General features: G+C 34.4%; 1 protein-coding gene across 4 annotated transcripts; it reads right to left on the reverse strand.

The window, feature by feature from the left end:
* Positions 1–20,823: 20,823 nt before the first annotated feature.
* On the reverse strand, positions 20,824–22,660 carry LOC103966997 (putative carbamate hydrolase RutD). Of its 4 annotated transcripts, none has more exons than XR_007254581.1 (4): positions 21,746–22,660; positions 21,450–21,607; positions 21,162–21,229; positions 20,824–20,985 (listed from the first exon to the last, which is right to left on the reverse strand). XR_007254581.1 is itself a non-coding variant. In XM_048574334.1 (4 exons), the coding sequence occupies exons 1-4, from the start codon at positions 22,361–22,363 to the stop codon at positions 21,027–21,029; spliced, it is 792 nt and encodes a 263-aa protein (XP_048430291.1). In that variant the 5' UTR covers positions 22,364–22,659; the 3' UTR covers positions 20,824–21,026. The 4 variants fall into 4 exon arrangements, 2 of the variants coding, with proteins under 2 accessions (XP_048430291.1, XP_048430290.1); XR_007254580.1 differs by having other exon boundaries at positions 20,824–21,042; XM_048574334.1 differs by having other exon boundaries at positions 20,824–21,042; positions 21,518–21,607; positions 21,746–22,659.
* Between the last annotated feature and the right edge of the window lie 632 nt (positions 22,661–23,292).

Raw genomic sequence — 23,292 nt, forward strand, 5'->3', positions numbered from 1 at the left:
TAAATTCACCATAATTACACTACATGGCAAAAATTTACGAAAATTTTCAGACACATAGTAGACATATATATGTTGAACATACCAAAAATTCAGGTCATTTGGCGACCATTAGACGTGTCATTCACCCGATTTAAATCAAGACATGCAATCTGCCAGAAACAATTATGTGCATCTATCATGAATTTATACATCCATAACAAATTCAATTTCATATAATTTCAATTTTGATGTCCAAAGGAAACTCTAGTAGTCAAATTTCATCCTCTAAACCGACATCATAGTTCAAATTGAAAAGATTTACAAGCATAAGACTTAAACAATGTGTACCTTAGCAATCCTTGATTAACCTTCATGGGTCCAATACTTTGCATCAACAAGTTTCACGAAGAGACAAAATATACGTCATGATGCAACCGATTTCCATTCTTAAAACCACAAGCTATTATGGGGTTCATAGTGGGATTTTGTGACTGATGACATGGAACTTTCCCCAATAAACTTCATGAAACTAGATTAATTTACACCTATGGGCAAGCAAATTAATTAGTTTCTAGTACTGGATTATATGTCACAAGAGTTACCTTCATAAAAAACTTCAACACCTACGGGCAAGATGAAGCTTTCGCAAACTCCTATGAAATAAAACCCATACTATGCCATCTTAATTAAAACACAAGAAATGATCCACACCTACGGGCAAGAGGATTATCCCTTTTATTCTAATTAAAATGTAATATTGATTGAAGTAACTTAAAACCACAGTCCCAACATCAACAAAGCCGTTATGTCTTGCTTAGTTGACAAGACAATGATCATCTCTAGCCTGAAACAATACAAACGTCACATGGATTAATTAGCTGTAAGTGACAAAATTATGATAACTTGTTCAAGCTTCGAGTCTTTGCCAACAAATGGCCTTAATTTAATAATCTCCTTCATGACTCCCTTTGATATCCAATAATTAATCTCAAAAAAACCTGACAACATACTTGGAAGGAGATTAATCACATATAGATCAAGTTGTATAAGAACTGTAATATCAATCTTCCACCACAAGGATATCAACACATATGAGAAAACATGATGGAGCTAATATATTCAAAATAGAAACACTTTAAACAATACAGTCGCTTTAATCAAAAGCCAAATTGTGATATCACCTAAATGCTCTCTTAAGTCAAACGGATTCCTTCTTTTGTACCTTTCTTTCCGTAGTACAAGACTCCTAAAACATTAACATCAAAATCATGCATTCGCCTTGTAAATACCAAATTAAGTAAAGGAACAACCAAAATTCTTTTTTTTCCAAAAGAAATATCTCCAATACATGCCATACATTAGCCTTGAATAATTTCTTTTCTTCTCCCCTTATGACACATAAAAATTGACTGATCAAAGCATTGTTTAAATTCTTTAGGCATAGGAAAAACTAATAAACTATATACAAGTTTGAAAACTTATGCTTATCAACTAAGTCACATACTTTGAATGAAATACATACCTCATGTCTTCATATGTTCACCACTTCTTTATAAACATATATATAATCACATGACCAACCACAATTCTCATATAAATAGATAAAATACAAATGAGAATTGTCACATAATTACTACAAACCTCATTCATTTGTATGATGTTCTTGTTCTTGCCACCGGATGCTTTTTGTCACTCTCAGTCAATCCACAAGTTATGCATCAATTTAACTAGTCATGTACAATTAAATTACTATACTGAGATAAGAAAGCAAAATTGTAGACAAAACTAATTTTGGTTAGTCATGCAGATTCCTTATGGAGTTAATATGACTTTAAACATTACTTGAATTAATCCCCAGTCATACTCAAGTACGAGTACATAGTGTATATATTATGGACATAACAATAATTTTACCGCATTATTAGTGCTAATCTGCCAGATTTATCATATATTTGTGTCTTTGCATAGGATCATCTCAAGCAATATAGGACAATCCAATCCCCTTAAAAGGAAATATGCCATATGTCATTTTACTACATGTTTGCAAAACTCAAAATTTTAATCCATATTGATTATTTCCAACAACAACCAATGACATGGCTATTACATTCGGTCTATATATATTTCCTACACATTATCATGTAACACAACTGATTGAAAATATTTCCATAAATTTATATTACTCATGAAAAAACAGAGCAATAGACTTACTCATGTACTAGTTCCGAAACACCCAGACTATTTTGACAGAATATAGTCTCAAAACAAGCAAAATAATTTATGCATATTTACATATGCTTCTCGGTATGCCTTTCATATGCATATAAGAATTTATCATGTTTAAAGCATATATTTTCTCTTTGTTATAATTATCAAGTTCAAAAACTTAATAATCAAAACTAACCATATGTATGATTACTAATTCGTACTTGACATATATAATGATCAACACCGTTTTCTTTGATAGAGGACTTTACCGAGTTTTTGCTGAGTTGAGACACTCCATCAGTATTCCTTGGCAAGGTCAGAACAAAAGTATATATTTACATATGCTTACAAAATTGACAACGACATTAGCCGAAAGTGGTTGTATTTGATCGTTAAATTTATTCAACCAAAACCATTAGCATGAAAGTCGAAATAGAAAACTTAAAGCATGCCATATTCTTTCAGTCACGATTAATTTAGTAAAGACGAACAAAACGTTTCAATCCTTCTTTATGAGAACTTAATGCGAGAAAGAAAGCTTGAAGTTCTTGAAAACCTACCATTCAACAATTATTAGTTTACCAATTTAAGAGTGATATATCTGATAGCAGAATATGTGATTCCAAGGAGATGTGATTCTCCGCAAGGCTGCACATGCCTTGGGAAGTGACGTCCATGACCAGTCTTCCATGGGACGACAGTGTCTTTATGCCTCGACACGGTTCGTTGGCTTTATCCACTCTTTAACCGACCTCCATCTTATTCTGTTTTCTTTTATATTTAACTAATCCTTTCTAATCATAAGATCAAAAGGAAAAATCATACAGGATCTCATATGCCGATGTATATATGAACCTCCTCATTGGGCTCACTGATCATCTCAAAAATTCTCCAGTGCAAAGTTAGAACACATGACTATTTCAATTGAACCAAAACATTAACATGAACATTGAAATAGGAAGCCTAAAGCACCAGGTCTTCCAATTAAAACTAATTCAATAAAATAATGAACTAAGTATTTCAATCTTTCTTTATTATAGTTAATTCAATATCATCATTAATCGCTTCAATTAAAATAAAGGCCCACGTTTGGGTTTGAAGGATGGTGGCGGTGGAAGCAAAACTTGAACTCAAGAGACACCACTCGCAGAAACAGATTATCCAGTAATCGTTTTATTTAACTGATAATTTCGGTCTCTAAGACCAAATAGGAACTGGTGAAAAATATGTGCTGTGCATATCATATTAATATCCCAAGTATATGCAATTATATGCGGAACAGACTGATCCCGTTTTCAAGGAGGTCCGGCATGGTGGTGTTGCCAAGCATATGCAGTCACAACTTGGATTAAACACACGCAGTTCATGAGAATATTATGTAATCCAATATTAAACCTAATAGGTTTTAATTTTATAACCAGAGGCTCTGATACCACATGTAAACTTTATGTGGTTATATAATTAAAACACAAACAAGGAGTTGACTGACCTGATCGTGAAGCAATAGCCATTGAATACCAAGCGGAGATGATGTAGGATGTGGCAACACCAATGTCTTCTACAAAGCACCTAGCCGGATACAACTACTTTATGAGAAGCGTTTGTTGTGTCTCTAGGGTTTGCAGGGACCTTAGTATTTATACTGGCTAAGACATTAAGGTTCCATCCATAAAGGAATCCCAAAATCCCATATTTTCAGCCTATTAGTTAGTTATCATAATCACATAAAATTAAGGACTCCATCAACCTTACTTGTATTACAAGACACCTAATATAAGATTGATATCTTTAGGAAATCAAATCACAATATCTACATTAATCTCCAATATTACATTCCTATTATATGTTGTAAACCATTTAAGGGTGATTTACATCGGAATAAATCCAACATTAATCACACTTGTTTAAAGTCTTTTTTTCCCTTCGTTTTGTCAAGTTTATGGATTGCATCTCTTAAACACCAGAATACCTTGTTCCTGCTCTGCAACATCGCTGCTTCCCTAGCAAAGTTTAACCACTTTTTTTTGCTCGGAAAATATCACAAAATTATTTATTTTTGGATTGTACATTCTTGACCTACTTTTATTCAGCAAAGCTTAGTTGGACCATTGACCATATTTTGCTAACCAGACGTACCCAGTTAATATTTAGAAGTACTGCTAAATTAGTTATGGGACTACAGCTTTGTAGTACATGAACAAGTTGAAATATATATGGTATAAAAATATCTGCCTCCCTATCACATTACCACTACTCATTAATAATAGCTGGTTGTCGCGGTGCTCGGAAATGGCTCATGCATTTGGGCATTTTTAATTTTAGCAGAGTGTTTATTACTTCAGAGATTTTAGTTTTTGTTAACATCTACAGTACTTTTATAAACCAAACATTGCTTGCTTGTTTTGCAGGCTTCTCAAGTATCTTAAGCTGCAGTAAACTTTTAATAAAAAGGTTTTACTCTATATATTTATATATCCGGGAAAGAGGATGTGCCTCTTTAATTTTTATGTTCAACTGATCTCTCTCTCTCTCTCTCTCTCTCTCTCTCTCTCTCTCTCTCTCTCTCTCTCTCCCCCCCCCCCCAGTGTAATGGATGCCATTGTTGCGGCATGCATCCTTGTGATGAGGAAATCTTATTTTCTTTCTTGCACTGATATTACACGCAAGTAAATCCTTAAACCTAAAAAGTCTCATGCATGCTTTTTTGAGTGAAAGTCTTAGATTTAATTATGATAAATAGTGAATTAGATATCAAATTATTGTTTGTTTATTTTGACTTGACAGAATCCCCAGTATGGTTGTACGCCGCTCCGACTCGCTGCGTCCAAAACCCCCCGTCTCTCTTTCAATAATCTCATCAGTGGAGACTATTCATTCAACATTCTTAATTTTTTTCACGCATGGGTAATTACTAATTAGAGAAATTGAAAGCCACATGTCTCAGCTATAGTCAATTAGAGTTTCAAGAATGTGACATAATGATCCTTGTCAAAGATTCGGAAAAACAATGATTTTTCATGCAGATCTGAATCTTAATCCAGGAGAGATTGGAGACTTTGGTGGCGGGCCAGTGGGGAGTTCGGGTGAGGGTGGCTGGCTAGTGGGAGTGGAGGCTGCTGCTGATGGTGTAGGCAGTGGCGAAGTCAGGAATTGACGAGGGGAGGGGCGAAGTTAAAAGAGTGCAAGGTTCAAAAGAATAGCAACAACCAAATCCTTTATATAGTAATGTCTTCCATAATTTATCAATACAAACAAATTACAATTGTTGCCGACGAGGTTTCATATCATGAAAACGCCGCATAATAGGCTCATTATCAATAAAAGCAAATACATCTCTCTCAATGTAAACAAGCATGCTATCACTCAACCATTGATCTCCCATTTTGTTACGCAATGGTGTTTTCACAATCTTCATAGCAGAAAAAGCTCTCTCCACCGAAGCGGTTGCAGCTGGTAACACCGAAGCTTATACGCTAATATATATCTTGCATACCTCCCGGTCTTCACAACTCCTTTGCAAGATCACCAATTCCTCTCAATGATGAAAACTCACTATGCATCTTCATATCGTGAATGTAATTGTCAAGTTGAATTAGAAGATTCATGAGGTCCATACAATCAAAATCTTGAGGATAAAGTTGGGCTAGACGAACAATTTTTGCTTTGTCAAAAGATGCAAAATTATTCACCGGACAAAGAAGCAATTCGGTGTTTACCTCATTGAAGTGATCATTTAATTCCTTTAATTGCGTATCTTGGAGCTTTACGCCTTGATTTTCTGGGTACAAACACTACTACAAAAGGGCCTTATAGTGTCAGTAGGTGGTGTCGATTTAATATAATATAGTGTCGGACTAGACAATTGCGACACTTATTGAACATGACGTTGGATTTACTCTCGCTTATAAGCATCATAAACATTTAATGTCGCTTTTAAACCGATGTAAACATTTAATTTCGCTTAAAACCGACATACATTTTAATAATTTTTAAATACTAGTGTCGCTTTAAATAAAACAGTGTCGCTTTAAATAATACAGTGTCGATTTAAATAATACATGGTCGCTTTAAATAAAACAGTGTCGCTTTTAACAATATTAAATATAACATGAACTTATAATATTTAGTAATATAAGAATATATTATGTTAAATTAATAATTAGAATTTATTTATACTTTCATTAAGTATAACATAATATTTTGTGGTATTCACTAGTGTAAATATTTTAAATTAAAGATCGAGTTCGTTCATTGTATTCATATAGGGTCAAGGAGTGTAGCTGTAAAAAATCATCAAAATCGGAGTTCAAATCACCATTAAATCGTGATTTTTCGTTGATAATCGTCGAAAAGTTTTGTCCCATTACTTGATCTCTGAATATTTGTTTTTTGCCATTTTTTGCGTATGCGATCTCAAAGCATGCATAAACAAGTTTGATGGTCGGATTGTTGAAATTAGTTTCGTAGAATGCGTATCCCACCAAAACGATATATTCACTAACACTTAAGAATTTATTTATACTTTTTATTAAGTATAACATAAGATTTTGTCGTATCCACTAGTGTAAATATTTTAAATTGAATATCGAATTCATTCATTGTATTCATATAGGGTCAAGGAGTGTAACTGTAAAAAAATCATCTAAATCGGAGTTAAAATAACCGTAAAATTGTGATTTTTCGTTTATAACCGTCGAAAAGTTTTGTCTCGTTACTTGATCTCTGAATGTTTGTTTTTTGCCATTTTTGGTGTATGCGATCTAGAAGCATGTATAAACAAGTTTGATGGTTGGATCATTGAAATTAGTTTCATAGAATGCGTATCCCATCAAAACGATAGATTCACTAACACTTAAAATTTATTTATACTTTTATTAAATATAACATAAGATTTTGTGGTATCTACTAGTGTAAATATTTTAAATTGAAGATCGAATTCATTCATTGTATTCATATAGGGTCAAGGAGTGTAGCTATAAAAAAAATCTAAATCAGAGTTAAAATAACCGTTAAATTGTGATTTTTCTTTTATAACCATCGAAAAGTTTTGTCTCATTATTTGATCTCTGAATGTTTGTTTTTTTGCCATTTTTGGCGTATACGATCTTGAGGCATGTATAAACAAATTTGATGGTTGGATCATTGAAATTAGTTTCGTAGAATGCGTATCCCATCAAAACGATAGATTCACTAACACTTAGAATTTATTTATACCTTCATTAAGTATAACGTAAGATTTTGTGGTATCCACTAGTGTAAATATTTTAAATTGAAGATCGAGTTCATTCATTGTATTCATATAGGGTCAAAGAGTATAGCTGTAAAAAATCATCAAAATCGGAGTTCAAATCACCGTTAAATCGTGATTTTTCGTTGATAACCGTCGAAAAGTTTTGTTCCGTTACTTGATCTCTGAATATTTGTTTTTTGCCATTTTTGGCGTATGCGATCTTGTAGCATGTATAAACAAGTTTGATGGTTGTATCGTTGAAATTAGATTCGTAGAATGCATATTCTAGCAAAACAATAGATTCACTAACACTTATAATTTATTTATACTTTTATTAAGTATAACATAAGATTTTGTGGTATCCACTCGTGTAAATATATTAAATTGAAGATCGAATTCATTCATTGTATTCATATAGGGTCAAGGAGTGTAGCTGTAAAAAATCATCTAAATTGGAGTTAAAATAACCATTAAATTGTGATTTTTCGTTTATAACCGTCGAAAAGTTTTGTTCCGTTACTTGATCTCCGAATGTTTTTTTTTGCCATTTTTGGCGTATCAAAAAATGAGAGGAGAGACACAAATGAGACACGAATTTGGGATAGCACACCTGTAGACAGAGTGTTCTAGTAACGTGCCAAAAAATGAGAGAAAAGACATAAAAGAGACACCAGTGCGGGAACAGCAGACTCGTGGACAAAGTGTTCTACAGTGTCAGACCATTTGCAAGGTCTTAAAAAGTGGTAGGTGCTAGTCTGATGGCAGGTAGAGGCCTAGGCTGGTTTTTTTAACTTGAATTAAATTTAGGGAGCTTTAATGAAAAAGGCTTGAGCCAACAAATATTTAACCAAAAACCATCCCAAAATGTTATTTAACCAAAATGGCTCAAAATTTAATAAAAACCATCCAAAACTATTGTCCACGGGCCAACAAATATTCTACCGAGTCCATGCACCACCATAAGGACCAAAACTATTGGCACTATATTGGGAATGTCTCTTGCCTTAAGCCATTTTCTTCATTTCTGATCTTCTTCCCCACCTCCCCATTTTCTTTTCCCTTCTTACTTGACTTCTCTTTAAATGAAGATTTCTTTTTGTTTCCTGATGGTTGCCCACTGTCACCTGTAGCAGAATCATGTCCCCGCGGCAAGGGATAATCTTCATCATCTAACTGCCAATTGCCCGGTAATTCCCCAATTTCAAAAGCAACCAAATCAAAGTTGAAAAATGAAGCATTCATTGGAAGAAAGTAGCCGAAACAAGTTCAAAGAACTTTCATGGAAAAAACCGGTGAAAAAGTGTCTAGATAAAAAATAAAAAAAAGAAAGTGTTTGATTTGTCTGTACATAAACAAACACTGTATTTGGAAAGAAAAGAACCAAAATCCTGAAACAGTGACCTAAATTCCAGAAACAATGACTTAGATTCCAGAAACAATGACTTGATTCCAGAAATAGTGACTTAATGATAGGAGCATATTTAGGCGACTTACTTAGCTTGTTTTCGTGCATCTATGTTGTTAATTCATAGTTGTTTTAGTAGTTTAAGCCATTTTCGTGTGTTTTTAGGTTCATATGGCTAAGGAAGCAAAAAGATGCATTTTGGAGCATTTTGGAGCAAAATTGGGCTTGGAATGGATAGCATATGATTGGAGCCAAAGTGTTGGACGAATTTGAAGGCCTTGTATTCATTTTGGACATAAAACAAAGGGCCTAGCCCATTCTCTCTTAAACCAACCCCAAGGCCATGTATTTCCTTCCAATTCCAAAGCCCACAATCACTTCAAAAGCCATGCAAAGAACCATCCATTCCATCAAAAACAATCCATCAATTCACATGCAAAACCACCATTAACACACATGCACCCAAACAAAGCCAACCTAGCTAACCCTACATGCAGTCTTTATGCAACTCTTCATCATTCCACCATTCATTCTTTATTCCACAAACAAGTCACATGCATTCACACACCAACAAAACAACTCCTTTGCCATGCATTCCCACTTCCTTTCCAAACATCTTACATGCATTTCCACCTTCCTACTTCATCATTTCACCACATTCTCCCTCTTTAATCTCACATGCATTCATCATAATTCACAACACAAAACAGCCAACACATGCACCAAAACCTTCAATGCCGTGGGTTCCCTTTGAAATTCCAGCATCTTCACATGTCTTTCTAGCTTTCCCTTTCATTTCCACCACTCATTCTTCATCATTTCAGCCACCTACATGTATTAATTATTAAACTCTTCATCATTGCATCCAGAAAATGAGCAAGAAAGCTTCCCAAACACATGCATACACACACTATTTTCAGCACACACATGCATTTCCAACATAAAAATCTGCCTTGTGCCGTGCACTTTCAATACATTTCCAGCTTTCCCTTTTATTTCCACATGCAATTCTTCATCATTGCAGCCACAAACACCTTAAACAAATAGCCATATACATCTCCACTCCTCCTATAAATACCCTTGCATTCATTCATTCACATATCATCTCATTTCATACACAACACACCACAAACACTTCCATCTTCTCCCTAGCCGTGAGTTTCTCTCCATTTTCTGCACCATTTTCTCCACCACTCCTCATCCATTTCCATAATCCCCCAATCCATTCAACACACCAACAACATCCCTTAGTCCTTGTGCCACAATAAAGAGGAAGATAAGAGGGCCTAAACGTTCATACAATTCACGTTTGAGTTGTTGGAATGTTTACGCGTTTCTTTGATTTCAATGTTTAAATTCAATTCTCTTTGTTTTGTAATATGAGGAATGGAAGAGAAGAGTGCCTAAACGTTCATACATTTCAAGATTGAGTTGTTGGAATGTTTAGGTGTTTCTTTGATTTCAAAGTTATGAGGAACTAAACCCCTTGGCTAGGGGTGATTTCAATACCATGATTATTTATGTAATATGAATTGATGAATTCCGGTTATGAACTCTTGATTCGTGAATGCAATTGGCTTAACTATTTGATGATTAACTTATTTGTGTTTGTTGATTGAGGGTCGACACTTAATTAGCATGCATGAATATGTGGCTAAAGTTTAAGAAGGTTTCACATAATCGTTACTAACTTATACTTGAAAGTAGTGAAGGTCGCTTGTCACGATCGCGTTAAGTTTAATTCTTAGCATGAGTAACATGATGTCATAGTTGCAAATGCTTTGTCAATGCTTATGGTTTTCATTATTCTTAATGATCTTCGATTGTATCTCTATTATGATGACATGTAGGGAACTTTTGAGAATATTTTGGGTTGTCGAATGATGCCATCCAATCCAATAATATAAGGAAAATCTGAGGGTTAACTAGTGATGTCACGGTTAATTTGGGGCATTGTCGTTCATAAATCAATGAAGGAATAACTGGAAATTGATTCATATGCATAAATATCATGTGTGGAGAAAGAACCTCTAGCTAATTCACCAACCATCTTATTTCATCAATTTCATATTTACATTCTGTCTAGTTATTAACTTGTTTCGTTATTTCAATTTTCGTCAAACCTCAATCCCCCTTTTGCTTTAATGTTCAATATAGTTAGAAATCAATTTAGTTTGTGTTTTTAAAGCATTTTGATTCTTTTGGTTTGTCTTAGTGTTTTAACGTTTAGTTTCACATTCTTTGAGTCTAGTTTAGTGTTTTAATTTAGTTTTTATGTTTTTAAGTCAATTTAGAAGGTTTTAGCAAGCCCTCCTAATCCCCGGTCTAGAACGATCCCTCACTTATCCATTCTACTACAATTGTCAAACGAGGGTTTAATTTGAGTGTCAAGTAATTCTCGCATCAAATTTTGGCGCCGTTGCCGGGGATTAGCAACTTTGCTAGTCCCTTGTCTTTATTTTTATTTTTTTTTGTTTTTCGTGCATTCTTATTTCAGATTCTTAGTTTGTTTGTTTTGCTCTGAATCCAAATACATTGAATTTCACTATTTCCTTTCTAGCTTACATTTAAGAACTAGTAACTTAGATTCCAGAAACAGTAACTTCGATTCCAGAAACAGTGACTTAGATTCCAGAAACAGTGTTACTTAAAATCCAGAAATAGTGACTAGTCGTTATTATTGAATAGCATGCAGATTTCAAATTTATTTTTTGGAGAAACAAACGATGAACTCCACTGACGATGAAAAATTGAAAAACAGTGCCTCGAATCAACCTAAATTAAATAACATGAGGATCTATATTTTTGTTTCAAAGAAAAAGAATAAGGTCTAGAAAACAACGATGAACTCCATTAACGACGAAAATCTGGAATCAACCTAAAAAAGTTAGGAGTAAAATTAACAAATCATAATTTATTATAGTTGGGCCATTTTTAGTTGGACTATTTTAATATGGGTCTTGTACTAATCATTAAACAAAACTTATAACATGGTTTTTTATTAAAACTAAAACTTTTCAAGCCATTTTCATTAATTTTCCTTTAAATTTATTATATAACAATAAAAACATATAAATAAGTGAATACAATTGATTGAATACATAAAAATGAATATGTATTTATTTTTATTTTGTAATAAAAAAGTCTAAAGTTATTTTATAAGAAAATTAACTTCAAACCTTTAATCTACAATAAAAAATAATAAAAAATAATAAAAACTTAAACTGTCTAGTCTAAAGTTATTGTGTAAGACTTTTATTCTGCTTACATCTATTTATGAATCCTTTTTTTATTAAGGATACAAGAAAGGAAGTTGTAATTGATTATCCTAATTACATGGGGGGTGAAATAAAAAAATAATAATTAACGGGAATGTTTATCCTATCAGGTTATGAATTATGGAGTCCTTTATGGCCATGAAAGAAACCTAATACCATCACCTATAAGTATAAGGTTCAGGCCCCAATTCTCATATATAATATTCTAGCACAAAACCTACGCTATATTAGGAATGCCTAATAAGTGCAGAGAGAGAGGAAGATATTTGATTGTTCATTGCTCGTTTGTGGTTCAACTTTGTTTATGCCAATAGTTTCTCAAGGTTAGAATTTTTTGCATGCATATTATAGATCGACTTACATGTGGTACTAGAGTAGGTTATATGCGTCTACAAGTTTAAAATCAAGATAAATTAAACAAAACCGTGAAGTATGTTAGTTAATTAAATTCATGGTATCCGTAAGTACCCTGCACCATGTCTATTGATTTTTGTTGCAAGTTTTGAAATTGAAAATTCATATTCCTTATTGCGCAATCAAAGAATCTAACGGCCAGTACATATTGAATTTATTTTGACTTGTTGTACTGCTTGTTTCTCATTTTATATCCTATGCCATGATTGTTTTGTGTGCTGCTTCTTTGACATTGAATTAAATATTAAAGTTTAAGATAGTTTGTAAAGGACAGCGTCACATATTTGTTTAAAAATAAAAATAAAAAATTGGCATGATGTTACTTGATTGTTTGCCATTACATTCCAATAAGCCAAACAAGAAGATAAAAGTTTATAGATAAACAAGCGGCATAAATGTTTCCAACAGCATAGATGTTTCCAGCGGCATGAGTTTTCAAGTTTTCAGTTTTAATCATGTATGTTGAGAAGGGTTGGTGGTGAGTTGCTTTGTTTTTTTTTTAAACAAGAATAATCAATTAAAGGGAAAACCCACAAGTACAATCATTCCCTACAGAATCAAACTAAAGAGCATGAAGAGCAAATGAAGAAGTACAATGATCCCAAATATGACAATTAGTAATAATAAGGCCATGGCTAGCGAAGGCATCCGCCACAAAGTTAGTCTCTCTATAAATATGTTTCCAGTCAATGCAATCAAAATTGGTCGCCGTCCACGTGATATCTTCAATAATAGGAACCAGATTCTATGGCGTCGCACCCCGGTCCAACACTAACTAAATGACCAACTTAGAGTCATCTTCAACTATAATCTTTGTATAGCCCTTCCTCTGGGCAAAAAGAAAGGCCCCTCTGAGAGCCCTAGCCTCCACTTCTAAAATAGTGGCACCATCCATATTTAAAGCTTCACCTCCAATAATTTGCCCCATTATGATTCCTTAAGACAAATCTCGCCGCCGCCTTGTCCCCAACCACTGAACCGTCAAAATTTAATTTAATAAAACTTTTATCTGGTGGATGCCATTTAACAATTGTGGAAGTATCATCAATATTTCTTCTCCAACCTTTACCATTGGCTTTAAGATATCGCTCACCCATAAATATAGCCAATAACTTAGATCTTGTCGGGATGGCCACAACATTTCTGAACACCATATTATTACTGTCATTCCAAATTTGCCAACACAAGAGCAAATACAAGCTCAAATCACTAGAAACCCCCTTATCAACATGCTTTAAAGAATTTAGCCAGTCAACTGTCGAGTCAAAGTTAGCATTAGTGAAATTTCCCGGCTTAATTGAATAAAGGTCCCACATCAATTTAGTGACACCACAATTAAAAAATAAATGCATTTGGTCCTCGTCTACGGAATTACAAAAAGGGCACATCTTATCACTATTAATTACAAAATGACTTAATGTTTTCCTAGTTTGAAGTCTTTCACGAATGAACAACCACACAAACATCTTAACTTTAGGAGGAATATTAAGTCTCCACATCTTATTAATTAACTTATGCTTTGTATATTGAGTCAACATTCCTTTCTGGATCCAAGTAGTTAATTTAACAGAGAACTTACCATTTGTATTTGGACCCCAAACTAGCACATCTTTGGAATCCTGCAAGGGAATTGTAATATTACAAACTAGCACATCGTTGGATGAAAATCTAATGGCTATAATTATTATAACTTTAAATGAACCTTCCTGTTTGTAGCCGTTAAATTTTTATCCAACGACCCTTGTATGTGGATTAGTAGGATCCTGAGCAGATGCTCAGGAGAGAATCCATTTCCGATGTTAATTACTCATTTTTATTAATGGTTATTAGATTTGATGAGTTGCTTTCTTATTCTGCTACCTATCACTTTTTAAAATGATGAGTTGTTTTATTATCCTACAACCTATGACATTTTATCTCATAGTTGCATAGTCATAGTCGATGGATACTACTTTGTACTATAAAAGACATGTAATAGCATTATGAATGACAAACTCAAATAGGGTTTTTTTTTTTCAAAAACTACTAAGTACAAATATCATATAAGATAAACTTTGATCGTGTAGTTTGCCTTCATAAGATTGCTTTCTATATATTCATGTTTATACAAGGGAGAGTTTGAACTAGAATCAAACTCTTCCAAGGCCATCCATGATCTTTGAATGAGTCAAATATTTGACACACCTCGACCTGGAATGTCCACCTGAACTTCGAATTGAGTTGTGCTGGCTGACACCAGGAAGGTGACGAGGCCATATGGTGTAGTGATGTGGAAAATATGAGTAAATTTAAACCTGAAAGTGCCTAAATGGAAGAGTACACATTTGAGTGAGAATGAACCATTTCACAAGTGATGTCAAGATCATAAGTAATGTACAGTAAAATTACAATAAGAACCATACCTCGGGAGTAGTCCCTAACATCAGCGTTTGCCAGAAATCTTTGTCAACACGAAAGCTCTGCTACTAAAATCTGGAGGGGCAAAAAACAGGGTGAATAGGCCTAAAAATAAAGCTTTGTAAAAACCTTTTCAAAAATATAATAACCCCTCGCCGTAAAACAAGTATAGTTTCTAAAATATACATACTACGTATAGTATGAAAATACTTACCGTAACCTACAATAACTCAAGAATTCAATACGTCATAATATTTCGTAAATAAACACCAAATGTCTGGTAATTACACAATCGTGCATAACAAACATATCATATTGAGTGCTCATTGACATACGTTGGCACACGAGTTCATGCAAAGGCATTATGACATGAACGGGACTGGGTGTAATAATGATTTACGCTCTAGTACTACAATCACATGAAGACTGACACTATACGTATCACATACGAGTCCTAATTGCCTACAGCAATCTAGGACATGACTAGCACCTACAATGGATCCAAAGTGAGCGTATGTTGCGATGTGAACATACACGTGAAGCTTGGCCCTGCCCCAGGCAAGTACAAACACCAGTGTAGCACACGATGAGCAAATAACGCAAATATGATCATAAAGCCATAAATCGATAATTCTAATTGACATAATACTATTCAATAAAATATTAATCATGGCCGTAAATAAAATCCCATTGTAGTACGCATACCTATGAATCCCATAGGATTTAGCATAATTTCCTAATTCTCATCAATGCGACATTTCTTATAAAAGTTAATTTAATTATGGCATCACGTCAAAATTTCATTATTAAGTATATATGGACACTAAACATATATATATATATATATATACACACGATCTAATAGAAAATATCCACTTGATTACTTGCGCTGAAAAACTCAAAGGAACTAGGTTTATTGGCCAAATTTCTGGAGGATTTTCAAATGGCTATATCTCTGCCATTTCTCAACCAAAATCGACCCATATCAAAACGAAGCTGGAGAAGAGCAAAACAAGATTATACCCGTTTGGAGTTTAAAAAGTGGCCGGAGATGGCCTGAAAATGTCTGTTAAGCATGGAGGTCGCCGAAAATTGGGGAAAATTCCAATGGTTATAACTTCTTCCATACTCAACGAAATTGGGTGATTCAAAATAGAAAAATCATACCTCTCGACGAGATAAGAGAATGGTACCTTTCTCAATGACTAACTCACCGTGGATTGGCTAGAAAATGGCCAGAAAGGTCGCAACCTGATTGAAATTCGATCCCGACGATCCAGAAAGAATTTCAAGGTGAGGTTGTGTGTTTTGAGCTTATGGTGCTCTTGGTTTGGATGGTGGTGGTCGAAAAATTGGTGCACTATATATGCACAATGGCAAAGAGAGAAAGAGAGAGATGAGAGTGAGATCGAGAGAGAGTTCGAGAGTTTCCTAGTGAATAGAGAAGAAGATGCCATGTGGAAGAGAGGGAGATGAGAGTTAAGTGGGGTGTGGACCCCATGGCTAGAAAAATTAATAAAATATTAAAAATATTCCACCAAATATTATTAAAAATAATAACATAATAATAAAATATTATTAAAATAATAATATAATAATTATAAGGAGTAAATAAAATAATAAATAGCAATTTTTACAAAAGGATTCTTCAGATTTGTAGTTCTGTAAAACCTTCCATGTAACTCCAATTTCGATTCTGCATGTGCCTATGCGTTCGTACCGTCAAGTACTTCGAGAATACCATAAAATAATGGCTCATAAGTGTCACGAAATAATGGTCAAAAAAAGTCAATAATCTCTCCTCTAGGGTATGCTCGTCAATTCACACTTTTAAATTTATAAAGTCATAAAATTAGGGACTGATTGCTACATATTGGTGAAACTTCCAGTTGTAACCATTTGGATGAGATGATATTTTAATTTGGATATGGCAGGGTTTGCTTATCATGCCCCCGCACACTGAGAGGTAGACGATGAATGGAAAGCTTGGAAAGAACAAGATTAAACCTTTTTGTCAATAATCCTTTTGTCAAAAAGTCTGTGATTTGATCTTTTGTGGAAAAAAAAAAAAAAAAAACCAACTGTAAACTCTTTTCAAGTAACATTTTGGCACATGTAGTGATAATCCACCTCGAAATGGTGAGTTCGAGAATGAAATACTAGGTTAGACTTAATACCAAGGAGATTGCTAAAATAATGTCACACCAAATATGTGGTGGTGAATATAGGAGTTGAAGATCAAGAAACAATTTTCAAAACAATGATATTAGTGGTAAGACGATGTATATATTAGCAAACTTGATTGACAACAATAGTAATATCAGGCCTTGTGAATGCTAGATATTGTAGGGCTCCAACCACACTACGAAATTCAGTCACATCAGAGAGAGGTTCACCATCATAAAGATTAAGACAACAACCATAAATTGTAAATCTAAAACATACTTGCTTGAAAGAGATAGAGACCACTAGCAGAACGTTGTACTTCTATGCCCAAAAGAATAATTTAGTAATATGAATCAGTTTTTGTATACATATAATTGATTTAAATGGAGCTAAATGAAACGATAATCTAATTCTCATTTAAAGAGGGACTACGTTGTCCTCTAACTATTTTGGGCCAAACTGCAATAACCTTAACTTTGGACCATTGTGCAAAAGACATACTTTTGGGGTCACTTTGTAAGTACACAAATGTTCACAACTTCATGTTATGAGCTAAAACCTAAAAATTTCAATAATTATGAAAACTTTATTAAAGGATCAGTCTAATCACACAAACCAACACAAACAAAGACTAAACAAAACACAAAGTAATTTTGCACCAAAACTCTTTAACTTTTTGTTTTTGCTGTGAATAGGAAGAACAATAAGAACCTTCATAAAAAACCATAAGAGCTCCATGAATATTTTTAAAGCAAAGAAATTCAAAACTCTCTTCAACAAAAGGGGATTAACATACTAGGGTACTTAGGGGTTCCTAATGTCCCTTTAAAATTTTTTTAACAAGGCAAACATGAACCCAAAAATCCACCGCATGGATTTGGTTGAATTTCCCAACAAACATGGCCCCAAATTTATCTCCAAAATTCATGCCCTACATCAACAACTTTTGAGATGGAAAAATTTCAAGCAAAATGTACAATTAAAGAAGCAAGAATAAAGCTTGTAACTATTACAACATTGATATCATAAGCCACGAACAACAAAACCCAAAGGGGTTCACCAACTATTAGACCTAGCATCTAGATACCACTTGGCGGAAACTTTTTGATAAACTAAGTTCATTGAACACCATATTACATGCATTTAACTATGAAATGGTAGAAGCATGTTGTATGCACTCTAAAACAAAACTTAAACCTGAAATTCAAATCCTAGTATATTGGTGAACCTAGACTTGTCTCAAAATAACAAAGGGAGTTGATGTTTTTTATACCTTGAAGCACCTCTTTGCTTAGCAAAGGTTAATCACCCATGAGAAGGTATTCAATCCTTTGCATCCTTGCTCCTTGCCTCTATGGGTTTGAAAGTAGGAACTTTACTTCTTTGCTCCTTGTCTTCTTAGTTTCGATGGAGGAATGAGTTCTCCAAAAGCCACGAAAGGAGGAGGCCTCTAAGTTTCGACACCAAGGATGAATGGAGGAAGGAGATGAGTGACAAAGGAAGAAGAAAATTCTAGCATTCTTCTTCCCTAGTGGCCGGCCTCCCTAGAGAGAAAAGATAGTGAGAGATGTTCTCTCTTTTGCCTCTTGAAAATCCCTATTCTCGTTAGGCAAGCCTAAAAATTTCTCCCTGATTTTTTCTCAAAAAGTCAAATTTCCTTCAATTTTAAAGGTTTGCACAATGAAATCTTATGTATTTCATCGGGTAAAAGTCTTTTTCTCCATCTTTTTCTTCAAAATTTTCATTTGGCAGATTTATTTTATGAAGGCCTTGCCCAACGAAATAATTTGTCGGACAAACCTTCACGTATTACGTGTAAAATTAGAGACCCTTGCCCGACGTAATGGTTCATCAGGCAAAGGCCTGCTGCTTTATATCAGGTCGGGACCTCTCTTTCTCTCTCTCTCTCTCTCTCCAAAATTCCCCCACTGCAAACTTGCCTCTTTCCTTAGCTCTCACACTACCTATCTCTTTCGACCCTCTGTAACTCTCAAACTCTCACAAAGGTATAAAATGGTCACTTACTTCGAATTAAAATTTATATTACAAATTTTTTACATTTTAAATTTGTGAATTACTTGTGATTTATATGTGTGAATTTTTACGGGTGGGGGGTTAAAAAAATTGGAGAGGTGAGAGAAGGACGGGTGAGGAGAGTAGGGGGAGGGGGAACGGTAGGGGAGGACGGAGGGTGAGAGGGAAAGAAGGAGGGGGGGGGGGGTGTGGTGGTGGGGGGACGGGGACTAGAAGCAGATACGCACGGTAGTTTTAGGAAGTATTATATTTTTTAGAAATATATGAAGTTTGTTGGAAATATTAATTTCAATATTTTGATATATTATAAATTCGTTAGAAATATTAGAAACTAAATTAGAATGTTTTTATATGTTACAAATTTTTAGGAAGTATTATAAATTTGTACAAAATATTAGAAATTTTTAGAAATGCTTGGAATTTTTAGAAATTGTTTCCAATTTTTTTCCATATATGCCAAGATCATGTGATATCCGCATAAGGGATGAAGGAAAAATGAAGGTTGAATACAACCCACAACATATGTGTGCCCAACCCCGACTTCATGCAATATTGCGCGATAGGAGCCCTCATCCGCATGAGGTGCCCCAGATAGCCTCTAAATGGAAGAATATCTCCCCCGAAGTGAAGCAGGCGCTGATGGTAGAGCTCTCCATAAATGTGTTTTTATTATTTAATTTTTTTAATAATTTTGATTACTCGAGATAATTACTTATTTACTGAATGTATTTTTATAACTAACACTTATTCTTTGCCTATTTCAGAGCAACTTCGAGATTGACTTGAAAGTGCCGAGTATGTCCAACTACATAACTAGGCTCTGGAATAATCAATTAAGTGATTGGGAGTACAAGTTGCACATGCAATACAAGACTTTAGAAACTTATATGATGAAGCTTTGACCCATCTGCCGTATAGTTTTGAGCATATGATGGACGAATAGCACTGGCTCTACATTTATTTTCAAAATTTCTAATTTTAGGAGATGGACGTCTTCCAGGGTCAAGCAGTTGCCCGATGAATTAAGTTGTTGGGTAAGAATTTACCTTTATAATTTGTTTTTTTTTTTTTTTTTTTATAAATCTTACCCAACGAAATTTTTGTCGGGTTAAATATATTTTATTATTATTTTTCATAAATTTAAACTTTGTTCGATGAAAGATTTCGGTCTAGCATGTATGGTTTGTCGAGCAAAGTTGGTCAATGCAATTTGGTTCAATGAAATGGTCGTGGAATGTTTGTTGGGCAAAGTCCTATTGTCCAATGGTTTCTAATTTTTGTCGGGCAAAATTTCGCGCAACGACATTTGCGGGACGATCTTTGCCTGATGAATGTTTGTCCGTCGAAATCTAAGACGACGAATTGTGAGCTTGAGCGACAAAAAGTTTTTTTTAATTTTTTTTTAATTTTTTTAATTTTTTGTAGTGATGTCACCTTTGTTTCATCAGAAATAATGTAAAGCAAAAGTATACAGTATGCATTCAGCAAGTTGTGGCTCAAATATTTTTATTACAAAGAAACTCAACCACATCCTCTAAAGAAAAATTCGGGAGATGAAATATAATCCGTTGCCTGATATCAGCTCAAAATATTTGTATTTTCCTTTCCTTCGATAGGCCTTTTGATCTGCCTCAATAACAATTTACAACACGAAATAAACCGATTAGCTTTTGCAAAACAGTAATTTAAATTTTCAACTATTAGAGTTTAAGTGGTTGCAATTTGCAAAGTTTGTTTGTTATTCGTGCACATTTTCTTCTAACAGGGAAGAGAGAAATTTCTTGAGTTCCTTGTTGTATACAAATAGTCCTTCCACTTGAACAAGGTGGCCCGTCTTCTCTATTGACTGTAGAGTTGCGTTGTCTCCAAGTTGGCTGTCATATAATCAGAAGACCCCAATATAAATGGATTATCTTCATATAGTACTGTATCTGAAAGATTTTAATGAATATAACAAATTAAGTCGATCCATTTAAATTAAGGTTTACATTAAAGTCAAAGTTCTTGAATGAGTAAAATAATGTATATGTCTAAGACAAGTTAGGCATACAGTTTGAGATTATTGGCAGTTTCCATGTTGAAAATCTTGTCATTCTCTCCCCACAAAAGATGCACACGCTGCAAGAAAACGATCGAGACATTAGTATCAAAGGAAAGCATTGGAGAAACATTAGATAGATCACTTTCTTTGATTCGTTAGGACATGTTTGACAGCCATTTCAGGTTTCAATTTTCACCAAAATAACTTGCAGTAGCAGACAAATGTTCAATTTTTAGCTTTAAAAGAAAAGTAGAAAGAAAACAAATAAAATAGTTATCAAACGGCCCTTAACATTACCAAATTGTCTAACATATTTGGATAATGGCGGACATAAAGATGCAGACTGTCCAAAATGTATAGAAAACCTGTGGGAAATGAGCGGCTGTAAAGTCCTTGTCTTCCACAATCAATGCATCCAAAAGTTCCACTCTCTCTTTTCTGTGTTCAAACATAACCTACAGCCATGCACAACGCTCATATATATGCATTGACTCAAAAATTTAAGACCTCAAACGATACATGAGTACGAATCCAGATCAATATGCATGGGTGGGTTAGGATAAGCAACTATCTAATTAATCCAAATAACATACCTCTAAATAGTGTTTGTAAATCCAATCAGGGAGATGTGGAAATTTATAGGCAGCAATTTCAAAAAGGTTTCTCACACCTTTGACTGAGTCGGGAAGCAAGTAATCTGACCAGCATTTGAACCCAAGTCTATCAAGAGATGCATTAGTAATTGACCTGGTTAAAGCCATAACTGAACAAGTCACCACCATAGACTCAACCAAATTAGGGTACAACTCAGCCATCTTAAACCCAACCATGCCTCCATAGCTCAGCCCCACCACGGTGCACCTCTCCACCCCAAGTATGCTCAAACCCTTTGCCACACACTCCGATTGAAACTCCAGTGATCTATCTGGTTTATCCGTAGTGGAGCCTCCAAAGAAGAGAAGGTCCGGAACATAAACTGCGTAGTCTTTAACAAGAGATAGCACTTGAAATTGCCATGTAGTGATGCCATCCATTGCAAACCCATGGATGAATACCACGGCGGGCTTGAATTTCTGCTTTTCTGTAATTTTATTGGGCACCCAGAAGTTCATGATAGTTCCTGGCTCGATGTCCACTGTTTGGGGTCTCATCCCTACTAGCTTCATAACCCCATGCAGAATAAACTTGTACACTGGAAAAATGTTCCCCATCTCTCTCTCTCTCTCTCTCTCTCTCTCTCTCCCTCTCACGAACACAGAGGCATAAAACAATTACCCGGCATTTAATATAAAGATAAGTTGGCTTGTGGCAGTAGCTAGTATGTTTTTTGCATGCATGATTTTCGCACGTTTGGCACGAGATATAGTAATATATTAATATACCAAATCATTTGATAACAAAATTAAAAAAGGAAATACCCATATGAATTCAAAGAATATGATATAATTGAAATATACCGTAATCTGAAACCGCAGCATCTAGAGAAAGTGGAGAAGAAAAGTAGTCATACAGGAAAGAGGAAGGAGGAGAAACACATACTTTTCCTCCTCCCCTTCCTTTCACACCTTGTTTTCTTTTTCTAGTAATAATAAACATTTTTCTTTGTGTAATTTCATTAAAAATCAACATTACAAAGCGCACACATGAGGACATGGATATGCAGGTCAATGACCGCCTGCCATTGTTGTTTCTTAATTTTCATCATTTGTGACCATTCCTGCCACCCTGCAGTCATTGTACAAAAGTTAGGTGTGACCATTCCTGCTATTCCTGCAATTCATTGTAGGAAAGAACACAAAAATAAAGTGAGATTGATTATCTATCAGTAGTCTACCTCTCTGTAAAGATGGTTGTGGGTGTGTATAGCTGAGTAAGGGTTAGGTTTAGTATTTTAGTAACATGTTTTTCCTTATTTGAAATAAGACAAGTCATGAATCGAGAACAAAGAATGAATGAATAAGACTACCTAGCAGTCTACCCCTCGTTTTTCATAGAGAGCATAACCTATAAGGACCTGACAACTTGTTAAAACCCCTAATAAGATCACAAGTTTATAGTTATAACGAATACCCAAAGACATTGGGCAAGTTAACGTTAAGGTGCAATTCGGGCCCAATCAAACATACACAAATCTTGTTAT

The sequence above is a fragment of a genome, unplaced genomic scaffold, assembly GCF_019419815.1.
Source record: "Pyrus x bretschneideri cultivar Hongxiangsu unplaced genomic scaffold, Pyrus_bretschneideri_v1 Contig70, whole genome shotgun sequence".
NCBI lineage: Eukaryota > Viridiplantae > Streptophyta > Magnoliopsida > Rosales > Rosaceae > Pyrus > Pyrus x bretschneideri.